This window comes from Natrix helvetica (genome assembly GCF_964273705.1).
Source record: "Natrix helvetica genome assembly, chromosome: 10".
Classification (NCBI taxonomy): domain Eukaryota; kingdom Metazoa; phylum Chordata; class Lepidosauria; order Squamata; family Natricidae; genus Natrix; species Natrix helvetica.
The window spans coordinates 9,644,027-9,663,010 of NC_138561.1; the positions used below are offsets into that span (position 1 = coordinate 9,644,027).

At 42.6% G+C, this 18,984-nt stretch overlaps 1 protein-coding gene across 2 annotated transcripts in view; it reads right to left on the reverse strand.

The window, feature by feature from the left end:
* The window catches only part of WWOX (WW domain containing oxidoreductase), a 576,016-nt gene extending 557,534 nt beyond the window's left edge, over nt 1–18,482 (reverse strand). For both annotated transcript variants that reach the window (XM_081963372.1, XM_081963373.1), the window contains exons 1-4: nt 18,310–18,482; nt 16,261–16,325; nt 14,088–14,145; nt 6,376–6,554 (exon numbers count right to left, since the gene is read on the reverse strand). In XM_081963372.1, the coding sequence (XP_081819498.1) occupies nt 6,376–6,554; nt 14,088–14,145; nt 16,261–16,325; nt 18,310–18,416 (409 nt within the window). In that variant the 5' untranslated portion in view covers nt 18,417–18,482. The remainder of the gene's footprint in view (nt 1–6,375; nt 6,555–14,087; nt 14,146–16,260; nt 16,326–18,309) is intronic.
* Nucleotides 18,483–18,984: the final 502 nt, after the last annotated feature.

Genomic DNA, 18,984 nt, shown 5'->3' on the forward strand with positions numbered 1-18,984 from the left:
TTTTCTGAAAACTGAACCGAATTTCGTACGGAGGAAAACGTCAGCCAAAGAAATTCTGAGTTTCCAAATGGGCCTGATCCAAACATGGCTGTGTAGGGTTGGGGCGGCAGGGGAGGGATCTCTAATGGATTTCTATGGTAGAGACATTGGACAGTAGTGTTGCGAACTAGGCTTCCCGAGAGCATGAAGCAAACTCCTTGTCCCGACAAAAAACCTTTTTATTAATTTGCAGTGAATTCTGCTCATTCACATCCAGCAAGGGAGGATTTACAGTCACAGACCTTATCTAGCTTGGAGAGCTCACAGGCCGATATCTGCAAAACCTGACAAGGAGTCTTGGAGAGTTAAGAACCAATTAAGCGAACTAATTGTCTCCTGAAAACTCCACTCCCCTTTCTCTCCTCTTTTATTTCCTCTGAGAGGGGCCATTCATAGTTCACCTGTGGCCTTACTCCCAAGTCCACTCCTGTTCTTTAGCTGTTCCCTTCATCTGACAACTCAGTGCATGTGCACACTGGGAAGAGGCTCCAGCTGTTCTTCTGCCTCACTGATGTCTGACTCTGAAGGCAGCTGATAACTGGCATACGGTTCTGGCCTCATCTCTGCCTCCGACACAGAGCCCTCATCAGAGCCTTCCCCAGACTCCAGGACTGGCCCAGGTTCCTCCCCAACCCTCCTCATTGTTCGAATCTGCTGCCAGCTCTGTTGGCCGCTGGCGGGCCACAACAAGTAGTTCAGAATGTTATCTATCTCTTCATTCTAGGTTCTGCCTTCATTTTTTCCCCTATCCATGTGACTTGTAATCAAGTTTAAAGATGGGAAAGAATTCTGGAAGCTGGGTTCTATAAACCTTTTTACCCATTCCATCTCAACCTCAAATTCCATGATAGGCAGAAGGAACAAATAACTAAAAATTGAGAACCAAGCATTTAATTTCCCCTTTGGTATCTATGGATTTAACTGCAGTATTTTTCCTTGATTTCTAAATATTTTCCCTCAAACTCACTCAGGAATAATAAGAATTAATTTTTTTTTAAAAAAACTGAAAACAACATGATGTTTAATTGGACAGTCTAGTTTCCATTTTTGACTTGTAGTCGACACTTTTTTTTCCATACAGAAATGAATTCATGCAGAAATGAAGGTCAAACATTTATACAGTTGCACACAGGTTTCAATTTTGTTAAATCTCAAAGGCAAAAAAGGTTTAGTGAAAGAGTAGATGTATCGTGCAAGGAGTCTATTTTTTTTCTTTCTTTCCAGCCTTTCAAAACGTGAGTCTACAGGTAGTCCTCGTTTAGTGACAATTATAACCAGCAAAATGGTCACTAAGAGAAACTGCAACTGTGGTTATAATCTTACTTCAATTTTCCTTTACTTTACAGACCTACCAAGGTCACAAATGTGATAAACTGGGCATGAGGTTCCTTTTACATCACCATTGTAACTGTGATTGCTAAACGGGGTAGGCAATAAAATGAGGATTCCCTCAATTTAGAAAACCTTTTCGGTTAAATAAAAAGGACTAAAGGGTAACATGATAGCAGTGTTCCAATATTTGAGGGGGCTTCTACATGGAAGAGGGAGTCAACCTATTCTCCAAAGCACCTAAAGGCAGAACAAGAAGCAATGAATAGAAACTAATCAAGGAGAAAACCAATCTCTAACTAAGAAGAAATTTCCTGATAGTTACAACAATTAATCAGTGGATCAGCTTGCCTCCAGAAATTTTGGGTGCACTGTAGGCTTTTTAAGAAGAGGCTGAACAACCAATAGACTTAAAGAGACTCTAGAAAGAGTGCAGAGAAGAGCAACAAAGATGATTAGGGGACTGGAGACTAAAACATATGAAGAACGGTTGCAGGAACTGGGTATGTTTAGCTTAAGAGAAAGAAGGAATAGGGGAGACATGATAGCAATGTTCCAAGATCTCAGGGGCTGCCACAAAGAAGAGGGAGTCAAACTATTTTCCAAGGCACCTGAGGGTAGAACAAGAAGCAATGGGTGGAAACTAATCAAGGAAAGAAGCAACTTAGAACTGAGGAGAAACTTCCTGACAGTTAGAACAATTAATCAGTGGAACAGAAGTTGCCTCCAGAAGTGGTGAATGCCCCAACACTGGAAGTCTTTAAGAAGATGTTGGATAACCATTTGTCTGGAATGGTGTAGGGTTTCCTGCCTAGGCAGGGGGTTGGACTAGAAGACCTCCAAGGTCCCTTCCAACTCTACTATTGTATTGTATTGTAGTGTAAATGGTACAGGGCTGTGATGGTGAACCTGTGGCACGCAGAACTCTCTCTGGGGCAACACGAGCCGTTGCCCCAGCCGAGTTCCATGCACTTGGGCGCGTGCCATCTGCCGGCCAGCTGGTTTTGGGGTCTCTGCCGCACATGCACAGGAAAACAGGGTGCATGTGTGGAGGCAGAAGACTGTAGGGGGTCATGTGTGCATGGGCAGGGGCGGGGTGCATAGAGGGGTCATGTGTGCATGCACTGAGTTGCACATGCATGTGGAGTGGGGCAGAGCGTATGTGCAGGGTGCACACGGGGGTCGCCCGTGCATGCGCAGTGGGGCGGAGCATGCAGGGAGAGGGGTCACACATGCATTGCATTAAGGGTGCACACATACACACATGTGCTTTCTGCATGCAACAAAAAGGTTAGCCATCACTGGTACAGGGTCTCGTGCTTGAACAGTGGGTTGGACTAGATGATTTCCAAGATCCCTTCCAACTCCGTTATTCTCTTTCAGAAAGCGACAAAGAATTCCAGAAGTACCACACAGGTCTTATAAGACCATAGACAGATTGCAGCCTACATACAGAACTCCCTACATGAGATTTCAAGGACGTACAACAAAGTTTTAGATAAAGACAAAGGTTACTGCTTTGATAACTACATTCATCTTAGCCTTCAGTTAAAAATACGGGGCTGCTATTAACTCACACTGTGTTTCATCCTGTCAGGCATGTTTGCCAATAAAGTTGAATTCAATTATTAGTAGAGATTAGTTCCTATACCTTTCCACTTCTGAACTTTAGCACCAGCAATTAAAATATAAAATAGCCCAGTCAAAACTAATCTTTGTTTTGGTCAAACTTTGAAAGAGCTTGGCGATCATCGGCTAATATTATTTTTCTAAAGAGCAACAGCGCCCTCTAGTGAGGGCAAGAAAATGTAACCTACAAAAATGGTCAAGCGTTTTTTAATCCTGTTTTTCTATGCAGCAAGCCAATAAAAAAGAAATAACAATACAAGTTTACCAAGAGGTTAACATTTTAAAAATGTATTTATGATAAGAAATTGAGATTGACCATGTCACCTTTTTTTACTGAAATACCAAAAAAAAAAAAAGTTATTTTAAGAACTTCTTGAAGTTTTAAAAAAATAAGAGTTGATTTTATTACATGGATTAATTTCTGGACGGAATGTATTAATGCAGGAGACTAGATTGTTGATCTTAAAAGGTCCACGAAGATTCTCAGTCATCCAGATCATGGTTGTTCCCCAAAGGTGGTTTTTCAAAAAGCAACCGACTTCCTTTGTTTTTTTCCTTGAAGAGGTTTCACTTCTCATTCAAGAAGCTTCTTCAGTTCTCAGTTCTCACTTGAAGAAGCTTCTTGGATGAGAAACAAAACGGCTTCAAAGAAAAACAAAGAAAGTCCAGTTGCCTTTTGAAAAAAACACCTTTGGGACATGCTCCTGAAGCCTTTTTGACATTCACACAACCATTTTCTTTAATCACACTATGAGTAATTGGTAATTATGGGAGATTAAGTACTAAGCAAAAGCTTTCTTGAACTCCAAACCAACCTTTACCACACCTGGAAAGCATGCTAGGAACCATAATACCTCCCCTGGGGGGCGGGGGGAAACACTAAGGATTGACATATTGAAATAGCACTAGGTTAAAGGTAAAGGTTCCCCTCGCACATATATCTGCTAGTCGTTCCCGACTCTAGGGGGCAGTGCTCATCTCAGTTTCAAAGCTGAAGAGCCAGCGCTGTGCAAAGACGTCTCCGAGGTCATGTGGCTGGCATGACTAAACACCAAAGGTGCACAGAACGCTGTTCCCTTCCCACCAAAAGTGGTCCCTATTTTTCTACTTGCATTTTTTTTTGCCTAGTAATTTTTATTGTTTTTCTCTTTTCAACATATGTTACAGTCGTTATATCAACATTTTGTACATGGTCATATTGTCTTATCTATACATGCTTTTCTCTTTTCACTACATATTACAGTCATTATGTTAACATTTGTACCTTGTTATATCATCTTATCTATACCTGTTTATAATATTCCGCTTCTACTTGCATTTTTACATGCTTTCAAACTGCTAGGTTGGCAGAAGCTGGGACAAGTAACCGGAGCTCACTCTGTTAAGTGGCGCTAGGGATTCAAACGGCCGAACTGCCGACCTTTCAGATCGTCAAGCTCAGCCTCTTAGCCATTAAGCAACCACATCCCTAGCACTATGTTAGAGTGTTTAAATAATCTAGAATGTTCCTTATTTAAACACCAAAAACGGGAAAAACAAGATTCCCTCATTTTTTCTTTTGGTGGACAACTTTACTGAGGGTGGGAAATTTGTCCTCCGAGCTTACGGGTTCATTTCCGAATGCTTCGTTACCTAGCCTAGCAACAAAACATTCAGAAACCAACCCACAAACTCAGAGGACAAATTTCCCACCCTCATCCTATACCCGAGCTACAGATATTCGCTGCTGTCGCAAGGCAACTTTACTTCTGCATTTCGTTCCCCAACAAAATAAGAAATATTCCAGTGGTTTAATTAGCTAGTAATTAAGAAACTGAGTTCCCATGCAGATAAATTATCCTGGCATCTAAATTTCAGTTGAAACTAATGAGGTTGTTTTCTTGGATGAAGTTTAGATGGTCAGCCAGAAGAAGGCAATATCCAGATGGCCCTGAAAGGTAGCCAGGTAAATACAATTATGGGTAGATTTATGGTACCTATCAGCAGCTCCTGAACCAAACCCAAGGGTGAAATTCAGCAGGTACTGACCGGTTCTGGAGAACTAGTAGTGGAAATTTTGAGTAGTTCGGACAACCAGCAAATACAATCACTGGCTGGCCCCAGGGTGAGGTGGGAATGGGGATTTTGCGGTATCCTTCCCCTGGAGTGGGGAGGGAATAGAGATATTGAAATATCCCTCCCCCTGGAGTGCAGAGGGAATGGAGATTTTGCAGTATCCTTTCCCTGGAGTGCGGAGGGAATGGAGATTTTGCAGTATCCTTTCCCTGGAGTGCGGAGGGAATGGAGATTTTGCAGTATCCTTCTCCAAGAGTGGGGAGGGAATGGGGATTTTGCAGTATCCTTTCCCTGGAGTGCGGAGGGAATGGAGATTTTGCAGTATCCTTTCCCTGGAGTGCGGAGGGAATGGAGATTTTGCAGTATCCTTCTCCAAGAGTGGGGAGGGAATGGGGATTTTGCAGTATCCTTCTCCAAGAGTGGGGAGGGAATGGAGATTTTGCAGTATCCTTCTCCAAGAGTGGGGAGGGAATGGAGATTTTGCAGTATCCTTCTCCAAGAGTGGGGAGGGAATGGAGATTTTGCAGTATCCTTTCCCTGGAGTCGGGAGGGAATGGAGATTTCGCAGTATCCTTCTCCAAGAGTGGGGAGGGAATGGAGATTTTGCAGTATCCTTCCCCTGGAGTGGGGTGGGAATGGAGATTTTGCAGTATCCTTCTCCAAGAGTGGGGAGGGACTGGAGATTTTGCAGTATCCTTCTCCAAGAGTGGGGAGGGAATGGGGATTTTACAGTATCCTTCCCCTGGAGTGGGGAGGGAATGGAGATTTTGCAGTATCCTTCCCCTAGAGTGGGGTGGGAATGGAGATTTCGCAGTATCCTTCTCCAAGAGTGGGGAGGGAATGGAGATTTTGCAGTATCCTTCCTCCTGGAGTGGGGTGGGAATGGAGATTTTGCAGTATCCTTCCTCCTGGAGTGGGGAGGGAATGGGGATTTTGCAGTATCCTTTCCCCTGGAGTAGGGTGGGAATGGAGATTTTGCAGTATCCTTCCCCAGGAGTGAGGAGTGAATGGAGATTTTGCAGTACCCTTCCCCTGTCATGCCCACCAAGCCACGCCCACAGAACCGGTAGTAAAAAAAATTTGAATTTCACCAATGACCAAACCTTACCTCTTCTTGGCCTCACAAGCGGGTGTGTAATCAAGGCAAGCACCTTTAACATGCTATAGAAAGATCCAGCAAGCACACCTACACTTGACGCCTGAAAAAATGTCCGGGTTTGGATCCAACATGCATACATTGCATCAGGGAAGGAGGGAGGGAGGGAAGAAGGAAGGAAGGTCCAACACTCAACGGTGGTTGAATGAAGGGTTGGCTGCACCTACCTATTCCTGCATTGGCTCCTGTGACTATGATCACTTTGTCACTCAAGTCGCGGCCTTCTAGTACTTCCATTGCCGTGGTGTTGCCGTCATACCTCTGCTTCATGTTGCTTTTCATGGGATTGTCTTCCACGGTGAATGCCATTCTGGGATCAAGGTAGGTGGTCCTCTTGTTTATATGGCTTTGAAGTAAAACAAGAAGCATTTTTCCATGTCAACGCCTCATTTTATTACCACAAGCTACAGCTGCATGCCCATACATTAAATCAAAACGTAAGCTCAACCTCGAAGCAATCAAGAGAGCCATTCCTATCACGCTGAAGATACTGGCTCAATCAGGTTTTTTTTTTTAAAGTTTCATATCATTCTGTACCAGTGTTGAACCTTTTCAACACCAAGTGACGAAAAGGGAGCAATTCTCAAGGGCGCACATGCTTCCTATACATGCATACACTCATCTGGGCCCCCACCCGGAAAAGGAGCAGCCCTGGAGTGGGGAGGGAATGGAGATGAACTTCAGACAGAAAGTCTTCCCGTTACTGCTGCGCCTGCGCCCGTGCCGATCAGCTGGCTGCTGCGCGTGCTCATGGTGGAAAACAGAAGACCAGCTCTTCCAGTTTCTGGCACTGCCACACGCATGCCAGCTAAGCGTCGTGTGCGCATATGCACCAGGAATCCGGAAGATTTCTGCCAGGTGGCATGGCTCCACGTGCCACTTTGGGCACCCAGGCCATAGGTTTGCCATCACGGTGGATGTCTCTGCATTTGCAGAGGGGAAAAGGTAGAAGGCCTGGCTCACATCCTATTTGATTGTTGCTTGTATAAGAGGATGGGAGACAGATACCGCGGTCCATATACCAAATGAAGGACCCATTGGGATCCCCGTATCAAAACAGCTTACGTGTGGTCAGAATCTGAAAAGAACACTTCACACAGCACAGGACTTAAAACAAAATCGTTTGGTTGAGATCGGCATATGTGGGACTGATTGGGGTAGACTGTAGGGGTGATACTGAAATATACTTTTATCACATTTTCTTTATCTATATATTAAATTATTGCATTTTATTCCAATTTCATTTTCAGTTATATTTTACCCAATTCCATTTTAAATTGCATTTTATCCAATTCCATTTTAAATTGTATTTTATCATATTTTAGTAATCATTTGTGTCTGGAACTCTGCGCTTTGACGTGCCTAATCCACAGAGTAAAGTGAAGATTCGTAAGTTAGAGAAGTAGTGCAAAATTAAACGACGAGAGTCTTTGATTCTAGTGACTCTGCTTCAATAAAGACAGAAGAACAGAACGGGAAGGAGGTTATTCTAGTCCTCAGAGGTCTTCTAGTCCAAACCCCTGCTCCAGCAGGAAACCCTATACCATTTCAAGCAAATGGCTGTCCCATCTCTTCTTAAAAGAGTGTTGCAGCACCCATAACTTCTGGAGACAAGCCATTCCACTAATCAATTGTTCTAACTTTTAGGAAAAGATCAGCCATCTACAGTAGAAGAGCTATGTCAGTGACAGCTATATTAAAACTTCTCAGAAGTTGTCTTGGTATAAATACAGTACAAGTAAACAAAAATGATTAAAAATAGAATTAGCTCCTGGAAGGAGAAACTAAAAAAGACATTTCATAGGAAACCTCTAATCACCCACCTCTTTGCATTATCTAAAAATCCAGTTATCACTTTAGGATACCCAACCTTAGTTAAATCAAAGCAACGGAGGAACTACTTACACGGACACAAGTCTTCCTTTTGCGATAGCTCCTATGCTGAGTTACCTCTCAGAGTGTGTGAAAATGTTTCTAAATTGTCAGCAGGACCATCTCATTTCTTAAAGCTGTTTAACAAGTCGGCTTTAACATTGCAACACAAAAGCTTCTCACTTAAATAAATTCAGGTGTGGCTTTGCGAGGGTGTAGAGATAGATCATACAGCAACACTTTAGACTTATGTACCACTTCACAGTGGTTTACAATCCTCTCTATGCTGTCTGCAGAGTTAGCATATTGCCCCCAACAATCTGGGTCCACATTTTACCCAACTCGGAAGGATGGAAGGCTGAGTCAACATTGAGACCCATCAGGATCGAACTCCTGGCAGTGGGGCAGTTAGCCTGCAATACTGCATTCTAACCTACTGTGCCACTATATGTAGAGTATATGAGTAAATTCCTTTTAAAAATATGCAAAAAGGGTAAGGTAAAGGTTCCCCTCACACATGTGTGCTAGTCGTTCCCAACTCTAGGGGGCGGTGCTCATCTCCGTTTCAAAGCCGAAGAGCCAGAGCTGTCCGAAGATGTCTCCATGGTCATGTGACCGGCATGACTAAACCCTGAAAGCGCACAGAACGCTGTTACCTTCCTGCCAAAGGTGGTTCCTATTTTCCTATTTGCATTTTTACATGTTTCGAACTGCTAGGTTGGCGGAAGCTGGGACAAGTAACGGGAGCTCACCTCATTACGCGGCACTAGGGATTTGAGCCGCCGAACTGCCGACCTTTCTGATCAACAAGCTCAGCATCTTAACCGCTGAGCCACCACGTCCCTATAGCAGAGTACCAAGGACACCCACCCACCCATTCTATCCCGAGCGACAAATATTCTCTTCTATTGCTACAATATATATTATTTAAGGTTTCTGGCCTGCTTATGTCCAATAGGAAAATGGGAACATCTGGCTGTCCGTTTTAGAATCTCTCCACTTTCATAATCCTAAGGAAAAGGACCTCTTTTGTGTCACTTCTAAGCTGTAGGATGACCTCCTTTAGAAGAACGGTTCACATTCACCCTTCCAGATTCTTTTTTCTAAAAAAAGCACCAAGACACATTTATCTTTTTGCTTAGTCTTTGAAACCGGTGCTTCATCACTTTTAATATTTTTAAAGACTTGTCCTGGATTTCATGAGTTTATTGTTTTGCCTTGCAATGCAACTTCTTAATCCTTCTTCACAGCAAGGCAGAAGAAAGTAATTAATAATTTCAGCCTACACTGGAAAAAAAAAACACCAATGTCTGTTATAAAGGCACACGGAAATATGCCCCCCCCCCAAAAAAAAGGCACTTCATCTCAACAGAATGTACCAGAACTGGATTTAATCAACAACAGACACAACCTAATAGTGTTACATATCTTTTCCTTGTTGTTACTTTTAATAGCAAGTAAAACGCAGATACTTTTAAGAGGATTTGTTGCTTGCTGTTCTGTTACACTTCAAAAAGATAACATTTCTTGGGGGGGGGGGAGTAGTTGACCTTCTTATGTTGCTATTTAAATTATATCCATATGGTACTACTATTATATACTTTTTTAAAAAATAAAAACGATCTGCTGTATTAACAGGCATGGTAAACATCATTTGTTGGATTAACAAACGTAGTGAACAGAATGTCTTCCTAATATTTAACACCTACTATCATAACTTATTCTAAAACAATTTTTCCTCTCTGCTGATTTATTTTCATTCTAAATCAACACTATGGACCTTAAGTCTTAGTCCAACAATCTTTTTTTTTTAATTCCCCTTAGCTCCCTCTTTGCAATGAAGATAAACTACAACAACAGAAAACATACTGATATCTCAAAATCAAAGCAAACCTGGTCAAAGCAATGAACTACCATATTATTTGGAGTATAAGATGCACCCCTAAAAGAGCGTGAAAATGTTGGTGCATCTTACACACCGAATACAGCCATTTTTGGCCTCCTGAAGTCCCACCCCGGCATCCCATTTTTGCAAAAAAATTGGTGAAAAACGGGCCGTTTTTCACAAAAACAGAGGCTTATTTGCCTTTCCCCAGCCCTGCTGAAGACTGCAGAGGGCTGCTGGGGGCTGAGAGAAGACAAAAACTTTTTTTTTCTTACTTACCCCTTCAAAATCATGGTGCGTCTTATAGTCCAAAAAATACGGTATGATAAAAAGCATTGGATTAGTTCTGTAAAGTCCCTTAGACTGCAAGGCGATCAAACCGGTCAATCCTAGAGGAGATCAACCCTGACTGCTCTTCAGAAGGCCAGATCCTGAAGATGAAACTCAAATCCTTTGGCCACCTAATGAGAAGGAAGGACTCACTGGAGAAGAGCCTCATGCTGGGAAAGATGGAGGACAAAAGAAGAAGGGGACGACAGATAAGGAGGTGGCGGGATGGAGTCACTGAGCTTAAATAGACTCTGGGAGATGGTAGAGGACTGGAGGAGATGGAGGAACGTTATCCATGAGGTCGCAATGGGTCGGACACAACTTCGCAACTAACAGCAACAAAGTTCTGTAGAACTTAGAGCTAAATCCCCATTTCATTTCTGAAGCTTGATTTGGTCAATTGTGGATCATTTCAGGATTGCACTAAACCACAGCATCATTTTGGCTTAGTATGTGTTAGCTCAGTTCTCCATGGTTTAGGGCTTAGTGTGTGATTACAGGTAGTCCTCGGCTTACAACAGTTCACTGAAAAAAGTGACCTATGAACATTTTTTCACCCCTGTGACCATTGCAGCATCCCCATAGTTACATGATTCACATTCAGGTGCTTGACAACTGATTCACATTAATGACGGTTGCTATGTCCCGGGGTCACCTTTTGCAACCTTTGGACAAGCAAAGTCAATGGGAAAGCCAGATTCACTTAACAACCGTGTTATTATTTAACCACGGCAGAGATTCACTTTAACAAATGTGGCGAGAAAAGTCATAGAATGGAGCAAAACTCACTCAACAAATTACTCACCCAGCAACATAAATTTGGGGCTCAACTGTGGTTGTACGTTGAGGACTACCTGTACATGGGCACCCAAAAACCTGTGAGGTCATTCATGCAAGCCAAGATTAAAACAGACTGTGGCAATGTGCAATGTAGAAACTAAGCCACCATTAGCCATCCTCAAAGAATGCTGGAAGGACAAAAGGAGAAAACCAGCAAGAACTATGTCTATTCTCAGTCATCCAGGTCATGGTTGTCCCAAAGGTGCTTTTTCAAGAGGCAACTGGACTTTTTGGGCTTTCTTGGAAGACGTTTCGCTTCTCCTCCAAGAATGAGCTCCAGCTCTCACAGCTGAAGAAGCTTCTTGGATGAGGAGCAAAACGTCTTCCAAGAAAAACCAGAAAAGTCCAGTTGCCTCTTGAAAAAAAAAGCACCTTTGGGACCGCAAGGACGATGCTGAGCTCTTCAGGAAACTCTAATAAATGAAAGCAGGTTGTTAAAACTTAAGCAATCCTACATTTACATTTCAAATGCTACTCAGATACTTAAAAGATTATTGAGCTGTCAGTTTTCAAGGTAGACCCAGTCACAAAACTGGTAACACAATGATGATAGGAATGCTATTTGATTGTTGTAGGGCAGAATAACATACCTGTGAAAGCTTGCTAATTTTTCTTTATTCCTTCTTACACCAGAGAGAATCAATGCAATATTTTAAGGGTTTTTTTTTCAAACTTTCTCTTTCTCATAAGTTATTTCTCTTCCTTTACCAGCCCAAACATTCTTCCATTATGGTTATCTCCATTCTTTACACTGTCACAATACAAGCTTATTTGGAAGGTGTTTTTTTTTACAGGGGATGGGTGGGGGGTGGGGGGGTGGAACAGTCATTTGCTGTTAAAAACACTTTAAGGCAATAATAGGTTTTAAGAACTTTTGAAAACATGAAGTATGAATTTTAAAAAGCGGTATATAATTCGGGACAATTTAAAATATATAAAAAATAAATGACTTATCTTGAGGGTTTCCTTTATTGCTCCTAGGAGTTGGGAAGAAAACCCCAAAACTTCTATTCCCCCACTGATTAATTCACTCCAAGTGAATTCTTAAATCTACCTAGTTCTTAAATCTATGATGATGAATAGGTAGCTCCTAATCAATTGAAAGCAAAGTCAAATTCCTAGCTTCCATGCAACCTCCGAGTTTTGCAAAGCAAGAAGAATTAAATGAAGAAGAAACATTTGAATTTACTTTATAAGACTAAGTTAGTCTATCAAACTATCAAAGTCTACTCTGGCATCAGCTGTCATGGTAACTGGCCCAAGGTCTTCCTGTGGCTTGCAGAGTGAAAACAGCAAAAATATCTGCTCTGTTAACTTAGCCCTGAATGTCTGACTTGAAACGAAAGTTTTAAGTTTTTTTAAAAAATGTTTTTATTACTACATCACTCTTTCTCCAAGGAGCCTGTAACACTGCATAAGAGATTTTTAATTTTGTATAAACCCATTACATTGCAATATAACCAAACAATGCCAAAAGAAATGCATACAAAAGTTAAATCAAAGTTCATTTACAGAAAAAGAAATAAAAAACAGCATAATCTTAGAAGCTCCCTAGACTATAGTCTCTGATAACTGTCATACCTCCAAGTGCATAGCAGGAAAAAAAGACACACACACACACACTTTCATCCTGTTTTTTCTATATGCAGGGAAACCTGTTTCAATCCAAGACTGTCATTTTCTAAAATACTCTTATTTTTATGCAGACCCTGCACTATCGCTTCCTTTGACTACAGCAAGCAACAAATCTGCTTATTTATTCAATTTGTACATGTATATTGTCCAGTATATATATTTGTAAGATTGAGAGTATCTTGGCAACGTTTCGACGAGGTCCCACTTGCCATCTTCAGGCTGGTGCCTTCGGCTTCATGCTTGTGCGAACAAAGCGTGATCGGAGCTGCCGTCTTTCTATAAATATTGGTGTGTGTGTGTGGAGTGCTGGCTTTGTTGCTGTAAGCGGGTTGGTTGGCTGTGTTGTTACATATTGATTAGTTGATGGAGTTGAGGTATGCAGATTAGTCGGCCGTTTCGTAACATCCTGTGTGGCTGTGTGGTTTCGACCTCGTCGAAACGTCGCCAAGATACTCTCAATCTTACATGGGAAAAGATCCGAATACAAGACCAGCATATACATACATACATACATACATACATACATACATACATACATACATACACACACACACACACACACAGACACATCGCTCCTGCGTGAAGGAGTGGAACGTCTGACAGTTTGAACTGATGTAACGGAATGTGAGGCAACTGGCAGTTGGAACAGAGTTCTTTTCAGGTGGGGAGGGGGAGTGTGTTAGCATCAGAGCGTGCTAATGATTGTATAAGAAATACTAATAATCTGATAGTCATTTTGAAAAATACATTCTTAGCGAGCACCTAGATGCCAAGAGGAACATATGTGGCAAATTTCAAATTTGTAGGTTTTACAGTTCTGGAGATTTCATGATGAGTGGGTGGCATCATAGATTCTGGCAGCTCATGATAATGAAAAACAGGAAGAACAAAAATTATAAAAGAGCAAAGATCCAATCCCACTAAAATCACTATTAAAAACTCAATTAAGCACAAAACATAACCACAGTCAACACAATTAATAAATCCAATTAATAATGGATTTATGTATATCCTGAGAGAATGCTCTTTTATCCCATTTTCCCCACAACCCCCACAATGAACAAGATAGGTTTGAGAGAGAAGCACAGGCCCAATTCTCTTCAGTGCATTCCATAACAAGATAATTTAGGGCTCCCTCATCTTAGTTCAGGGATCTCCAAATTTGCCAATTTTAAGACTTGGCTGGCTGAGGAATTCTGGGAGGTGAAGTCCACATGTCTCAAAGTTGCCAAGTTTGGAGGCCCCTGTCCTGGGCTAAGGCCTTAATCCACTGCCTCTCAAGCCCTCAAAAACATGCAAAAAAAATTTCAAACTTACTCCACAAAATAGACTTGTCCGTTTTCATCTGTCTCCTGTTCCCAACCATACGGTAAGTCTAGAAGGAGAGACAGAAAGTGCATCAATGTGTTATGAGAGTTCATGACTGGAAGAGTAACAAGGTTAGTAACAAGGTCAACCAATGGGAGCTGAAACAGTTTGGAGCCTGGGCGTGGCTTAGCTCTAAAGCTCTGAGTCTGTGCTGAGCTCAAAACTAATCTGCTGCTCCGAACTGAAACTGTTCTCTCCTCTGCCTGTTTTTTGCTCGTATTTACTACCACGTTGGAAAACCTGCCATTGGTATTGTATATTTACTTCATGTGTTATATAATATATAAAGAGAAGTTAATGAATCCTGCTTAATTAGTTACCTATGTGTGCTTTCTGGATATGATTGCCACAACAAACTCTGACAGAAGGTGCATCAGTGCTACAGTTTAAATCTTTCATCAGTTCAAGGAGTAGACCTAAAATTTTTCTGTTGTTTGGAATGGAGTAGGGTTAAAAAAAAACCCAGGGTATTGGAGAAGCAACAAAAACAAGAAATGTTTCCACTCGCTTACAATATAACTGTTCCTGCTGTAACAATTGTAACTGATATTTTGTTCTGGGTACACACAAAAACAAGACATCTGCACAAGGTTTCTAAGTCAAAGTGAGTAATCTGCAGTGCCTGAATATATCAAGTCACACATAACGACCATATTTCTACGGTCACTGTAGGAGAGGCGATGCCATAGAAAAGCAACATCTTTAAGCCTCAGGTTTTACAACCTCTTTAAAATGCTGGAAAATGCTAAGTAGCTTCTATTTGGATGTTCTACCAGATCAGGCCGATGCTGGTTGGAGGTCTCGTTCTTCAGCCAGCATCTTCCACCCCAGGATTGTCTTCTTCCATGGGGTCTCAGAAACGATGATTATGAGCAGAGAGGGAAGGAGGGACATCTGAATGTAAAATATGGAAATATTGCTGGTGGACTTGTTGGAGGACTTCTGCATGCCCCATTTATCCTCATTCCATTCAGAATAAATTCACATTCTACACTATGGGACTTATTCTAGATCACGTCACGCAGGCAAGCATAATATTATGTTTTATTGGATTAGAGTAACCGTGAGCAAGTAGGTGGCTATATAAATTTTCTAGATTTAAAAAAATCTGTATTTATTCTGACAATTTTTTTTAAAGGGGTGATTGCTTTTTAGTTATTTTTAAAGATCCTGGGGAGAAATGTACCACTAATGCTAACCTAGGCTTCCCAAGAGCATGCAATAAACTCCCTGTCTCAACAAAAGCCCCTTTTATTAATGTACTGTGAATTCTGCTCATTCGAAGTCTTTCAAAGGAGGATTTACACTCACAGACCTTATCTGGCTTGGAGAGCTGACAGGCCAATATCTGCAAAACTTGGCAAGGCGTCTCGGAGAGTCACAAACCAATTAAGCGAACTAATAGTCTACAGCACACTCCCCTTTCACTCCTTTATTTCCTCTGGGAGGGCCATTCATCGTCCACCTGTGGCCTTACTCCCAAGTCAACCCCTGTTCTTTAGCTGTTCCCTTCATCTGACAACTCTGTGCATGCACACACTGGGAACAGACTCCAGCTGTTCGTCTGCCTCACTGAAGCCTGACTCTGAAGGCAGCTGATAACTGGAATATATATATGGTCCCCTCTCTGCCTCAGACGTAGAGCCCTCATCAGAGCCTTCTCTAGACTCCAGGACTGGCCTATGTTCCTCCCCAACCTTCTTACTGTCCGAATCTGCTGCCAACTCTGCTGGCCACTGGCGGGCCACAACAGCTAACATGTTAGATGCTGGCCCCAGATTCTAAAATCATACTAGTCTTCTGCATGTCTGTATCTCAAGACTCAATTCTTTTAAAGGTAACAAGATCCAAAGTCAATACTAATTTTAGTCCGTTCCAATTCTGTAGTGTAGATATTTAAAAGCTGAAATGCATAAAGAGCAACTCTGGAGTGCTTATGCGGCAACCCAATATTAAAATAAATCAAACAACTTGTTCTTGGTCCTACAAGGATTACTAGCAACTTTTGCATGAAGTTTCCCCACGCCCACCCCCCTTTGTGGAATCCCTTTCCGAGGGAGATGGGTGGTTCAGAAAGGTAAAAAAATAAAATACATTTAACAAGCCAAGTCTGAATACAAACCTCCAGCAACTCTTTTCCGTTTCCCAGATTTTGGATGATCCCATTGAGTTCTCTCCTCCAAATGACTGAAAGAATTGGAAAATATTTTTTTTTTAAAAGCTTTTTCACAATGAAGATCCACCAGGATTTATCTCTGTGTGTATGTGTACCTTCAAGTCAGTTTTAGACTAATAGACAAGTCCCAGCAGGTTCTTTTGCAAGGTTTTTTTGCAAGTGGTTTACTACTGTCTCATTCCTAGGGCTGAGGCAAGAAGTGGCCCAAGGTCACCCAGCTGGCTTTGTGGCGAAGGCAGGTCTGAAAATTCACGGTATCTTTCTAGCCTGACGCCTTAACCATTATCCCTAACTGGCTTCCTACTGGTATTTCTAGATTATGGTTAATCGTTAATTTTCTCATTCTCATGATAACTGTGCTAGCATCTTTTATCTGTGATTTTGCACCTCGCTCCAAGGTTTGGGTGATGGCAGGATTAACTGCAAACATGTCAACCCACATACTCAAGGATATAATGTAGAAAGTTTATCACGCTATCCTAAAACAAAGCATACCATTTTGGACACTTCCTTTGTATCGCCCTACAAGAGCAATCAATCAGCATTAGCAAAGAATATTATTTGCACTTTGTTTTTGGACAATTCCTTGATCTGAGACTGAGAGATATATGAATTTCAGGCTCAAGATTTCTTAGCAATGGTCAGTCGGCCCGCTAAATTTCAATCCAGATTCCAACTATTGGGAAGATGCCGAGAGACAATAGATTTATTACGTCATATAAATTAGCAGCACTTCCCTTCCTAATAATCAATAAAAAATGTGTGTAAATTATGTTTTAGAGCAAAGGTGTAAATTATGCTTACACAAACGGAGGTATGATTGGCAAACTTTTAGGAACCTAAACACAAAGTGCATTAACACATAGCCCTATCTTTCCTTTTCTCCTTCCTTTCCTTTCCTTTCCTTTCCACATAGAGAACCAGTTGGAACTAGGGGTCAAGGCACCAGGCTAAAAACCAGGAGACTAAAGCTAGCTCGGTGACTTTAGGTCAAATACCAGGAGACAGTGAGTTCTAATCCTATTTTAGGCATGGGGGAAAAAAACAGCTAGGTGACTGCAAGCCAATCACGGAGAGATCGTGAGTTCTAGCCCCACCTTTGGCATGAAAGCCGACTAGGTGGCATTGGGCCATTCCTCTGCCTCGGCCCAACTCATCTTATAGGGTTGTTGGAGGGGGGGGGGGGAATTCGAGGAAGGAAGACTATTAAGTATGCTTGCCACCTTAAAGAAAAACAATAACAAACTCAGGATAAAAATAATTTCCTACAGCCCAGCCTCCCACAAACTCCACCCACAGCAAAGATCTGGCAATCCTACCTGTCAGTGACTATTTCAGCTTCAACCACAACAATACGCAAGCACACAATAGATGCAAACTCAAGATAAAACGCTCCAAACTCGATTGCAGAAAATACGACTTCAGCAACCGAGGGGTCAATGCCTGGAATGCTCTACCTGACTCTGTTGTTACAGCCTCAAACCCCCCACAGCTTCAACCTCAAGCTGTCTACTGTTGACCTCACCCCATTCCTAAGAGGTCATAAGCACACCAAAGTGCCTACCATCCCTGTCCTAACAACCCCACTTATTTGTATCAATTTCATGGGTTGTTATACTTATATCTGTTATCTTACAGATGCTTGACAAAATAAATAAATAAAAATTTAAAAAAATAAAACAAATGGGCTTGCCAATTTGCAACTCTGCAGCATCTCCTGCATGCCCTCCCTTAGCCCACCTGCAAACCCGCCCCCCCAAAAAAGGTGGGCTTCGTGCAGACCTCCCCCCCCCTTTGGCTTCCTTGCACCTCTAGAGTCATGCAACAGGACCCTTCCCCTCTTCCTCCTCCTCCTCCTCCTCCTCCTCCTCCTCCTCCTCCTCCTCCTCCTCCTCCTCCTCCTCCCTACGGGAGCCCCACCTGCGCCCCCCACCCCCGTCCCCTGCCCCTCCGCCCCCCACCCAGCGCCCCCCAAGGGATGCTGCGGGGGCTCACTTGGCGTAGTAGACCCAGCCGTCCTTGGTGGTGCGCTCCTCCCAGCCGGGCGGCAGCTCTTCCTCGCTGTCGGTGTCGTCCAGCCCGGCAAACTTCAACGCCGCCATGCCCGGCTCTGCGCTCCTTGAAAAGCCACCTGAGCTCCCGCCTCACTCTCCGGACAGGCGCAGCCCCTTCCCACCGCCCGGAAGGGACGCCCTTTCCGCCGAGCCCCCGCCAATCCCAGGGCGGGGAGGCCGCGAGGCTCGCTGGGAAATGGAGTCTCCGGCTTGCCAAACGCACGTGGGCACCAGCCAGCTGATCGGCTGGGGCTGCTTCTGTTGCTTGCCGCGCGCGGCTCTCCTCTGCAGCTGGACAGGTAGAAAAGGAGGGGAGGGTCTAAGGAGCTGTGGTTGGTGCAAAAAATGATAATAATAATAATCCCGGTAGAGTTTGCAGAGGGCATTCAGGCACAACTGGGTTAGGCAGGCTGAGTTAGAACCTAAAACATAGAATATAGAACATAGAACGGAATAGGAATAGGAATAGGAATAGGAATAGGAATAGGAATAGGAATAGGAATAGAATAGAATAGAATAGAATAGAATAGAATAGAATATTGGAATGAAGAATAGAAATAGAATAGAAATGAATAGAAATAAATAGAATAGAATAGAATATTGGAATGAAGAATAG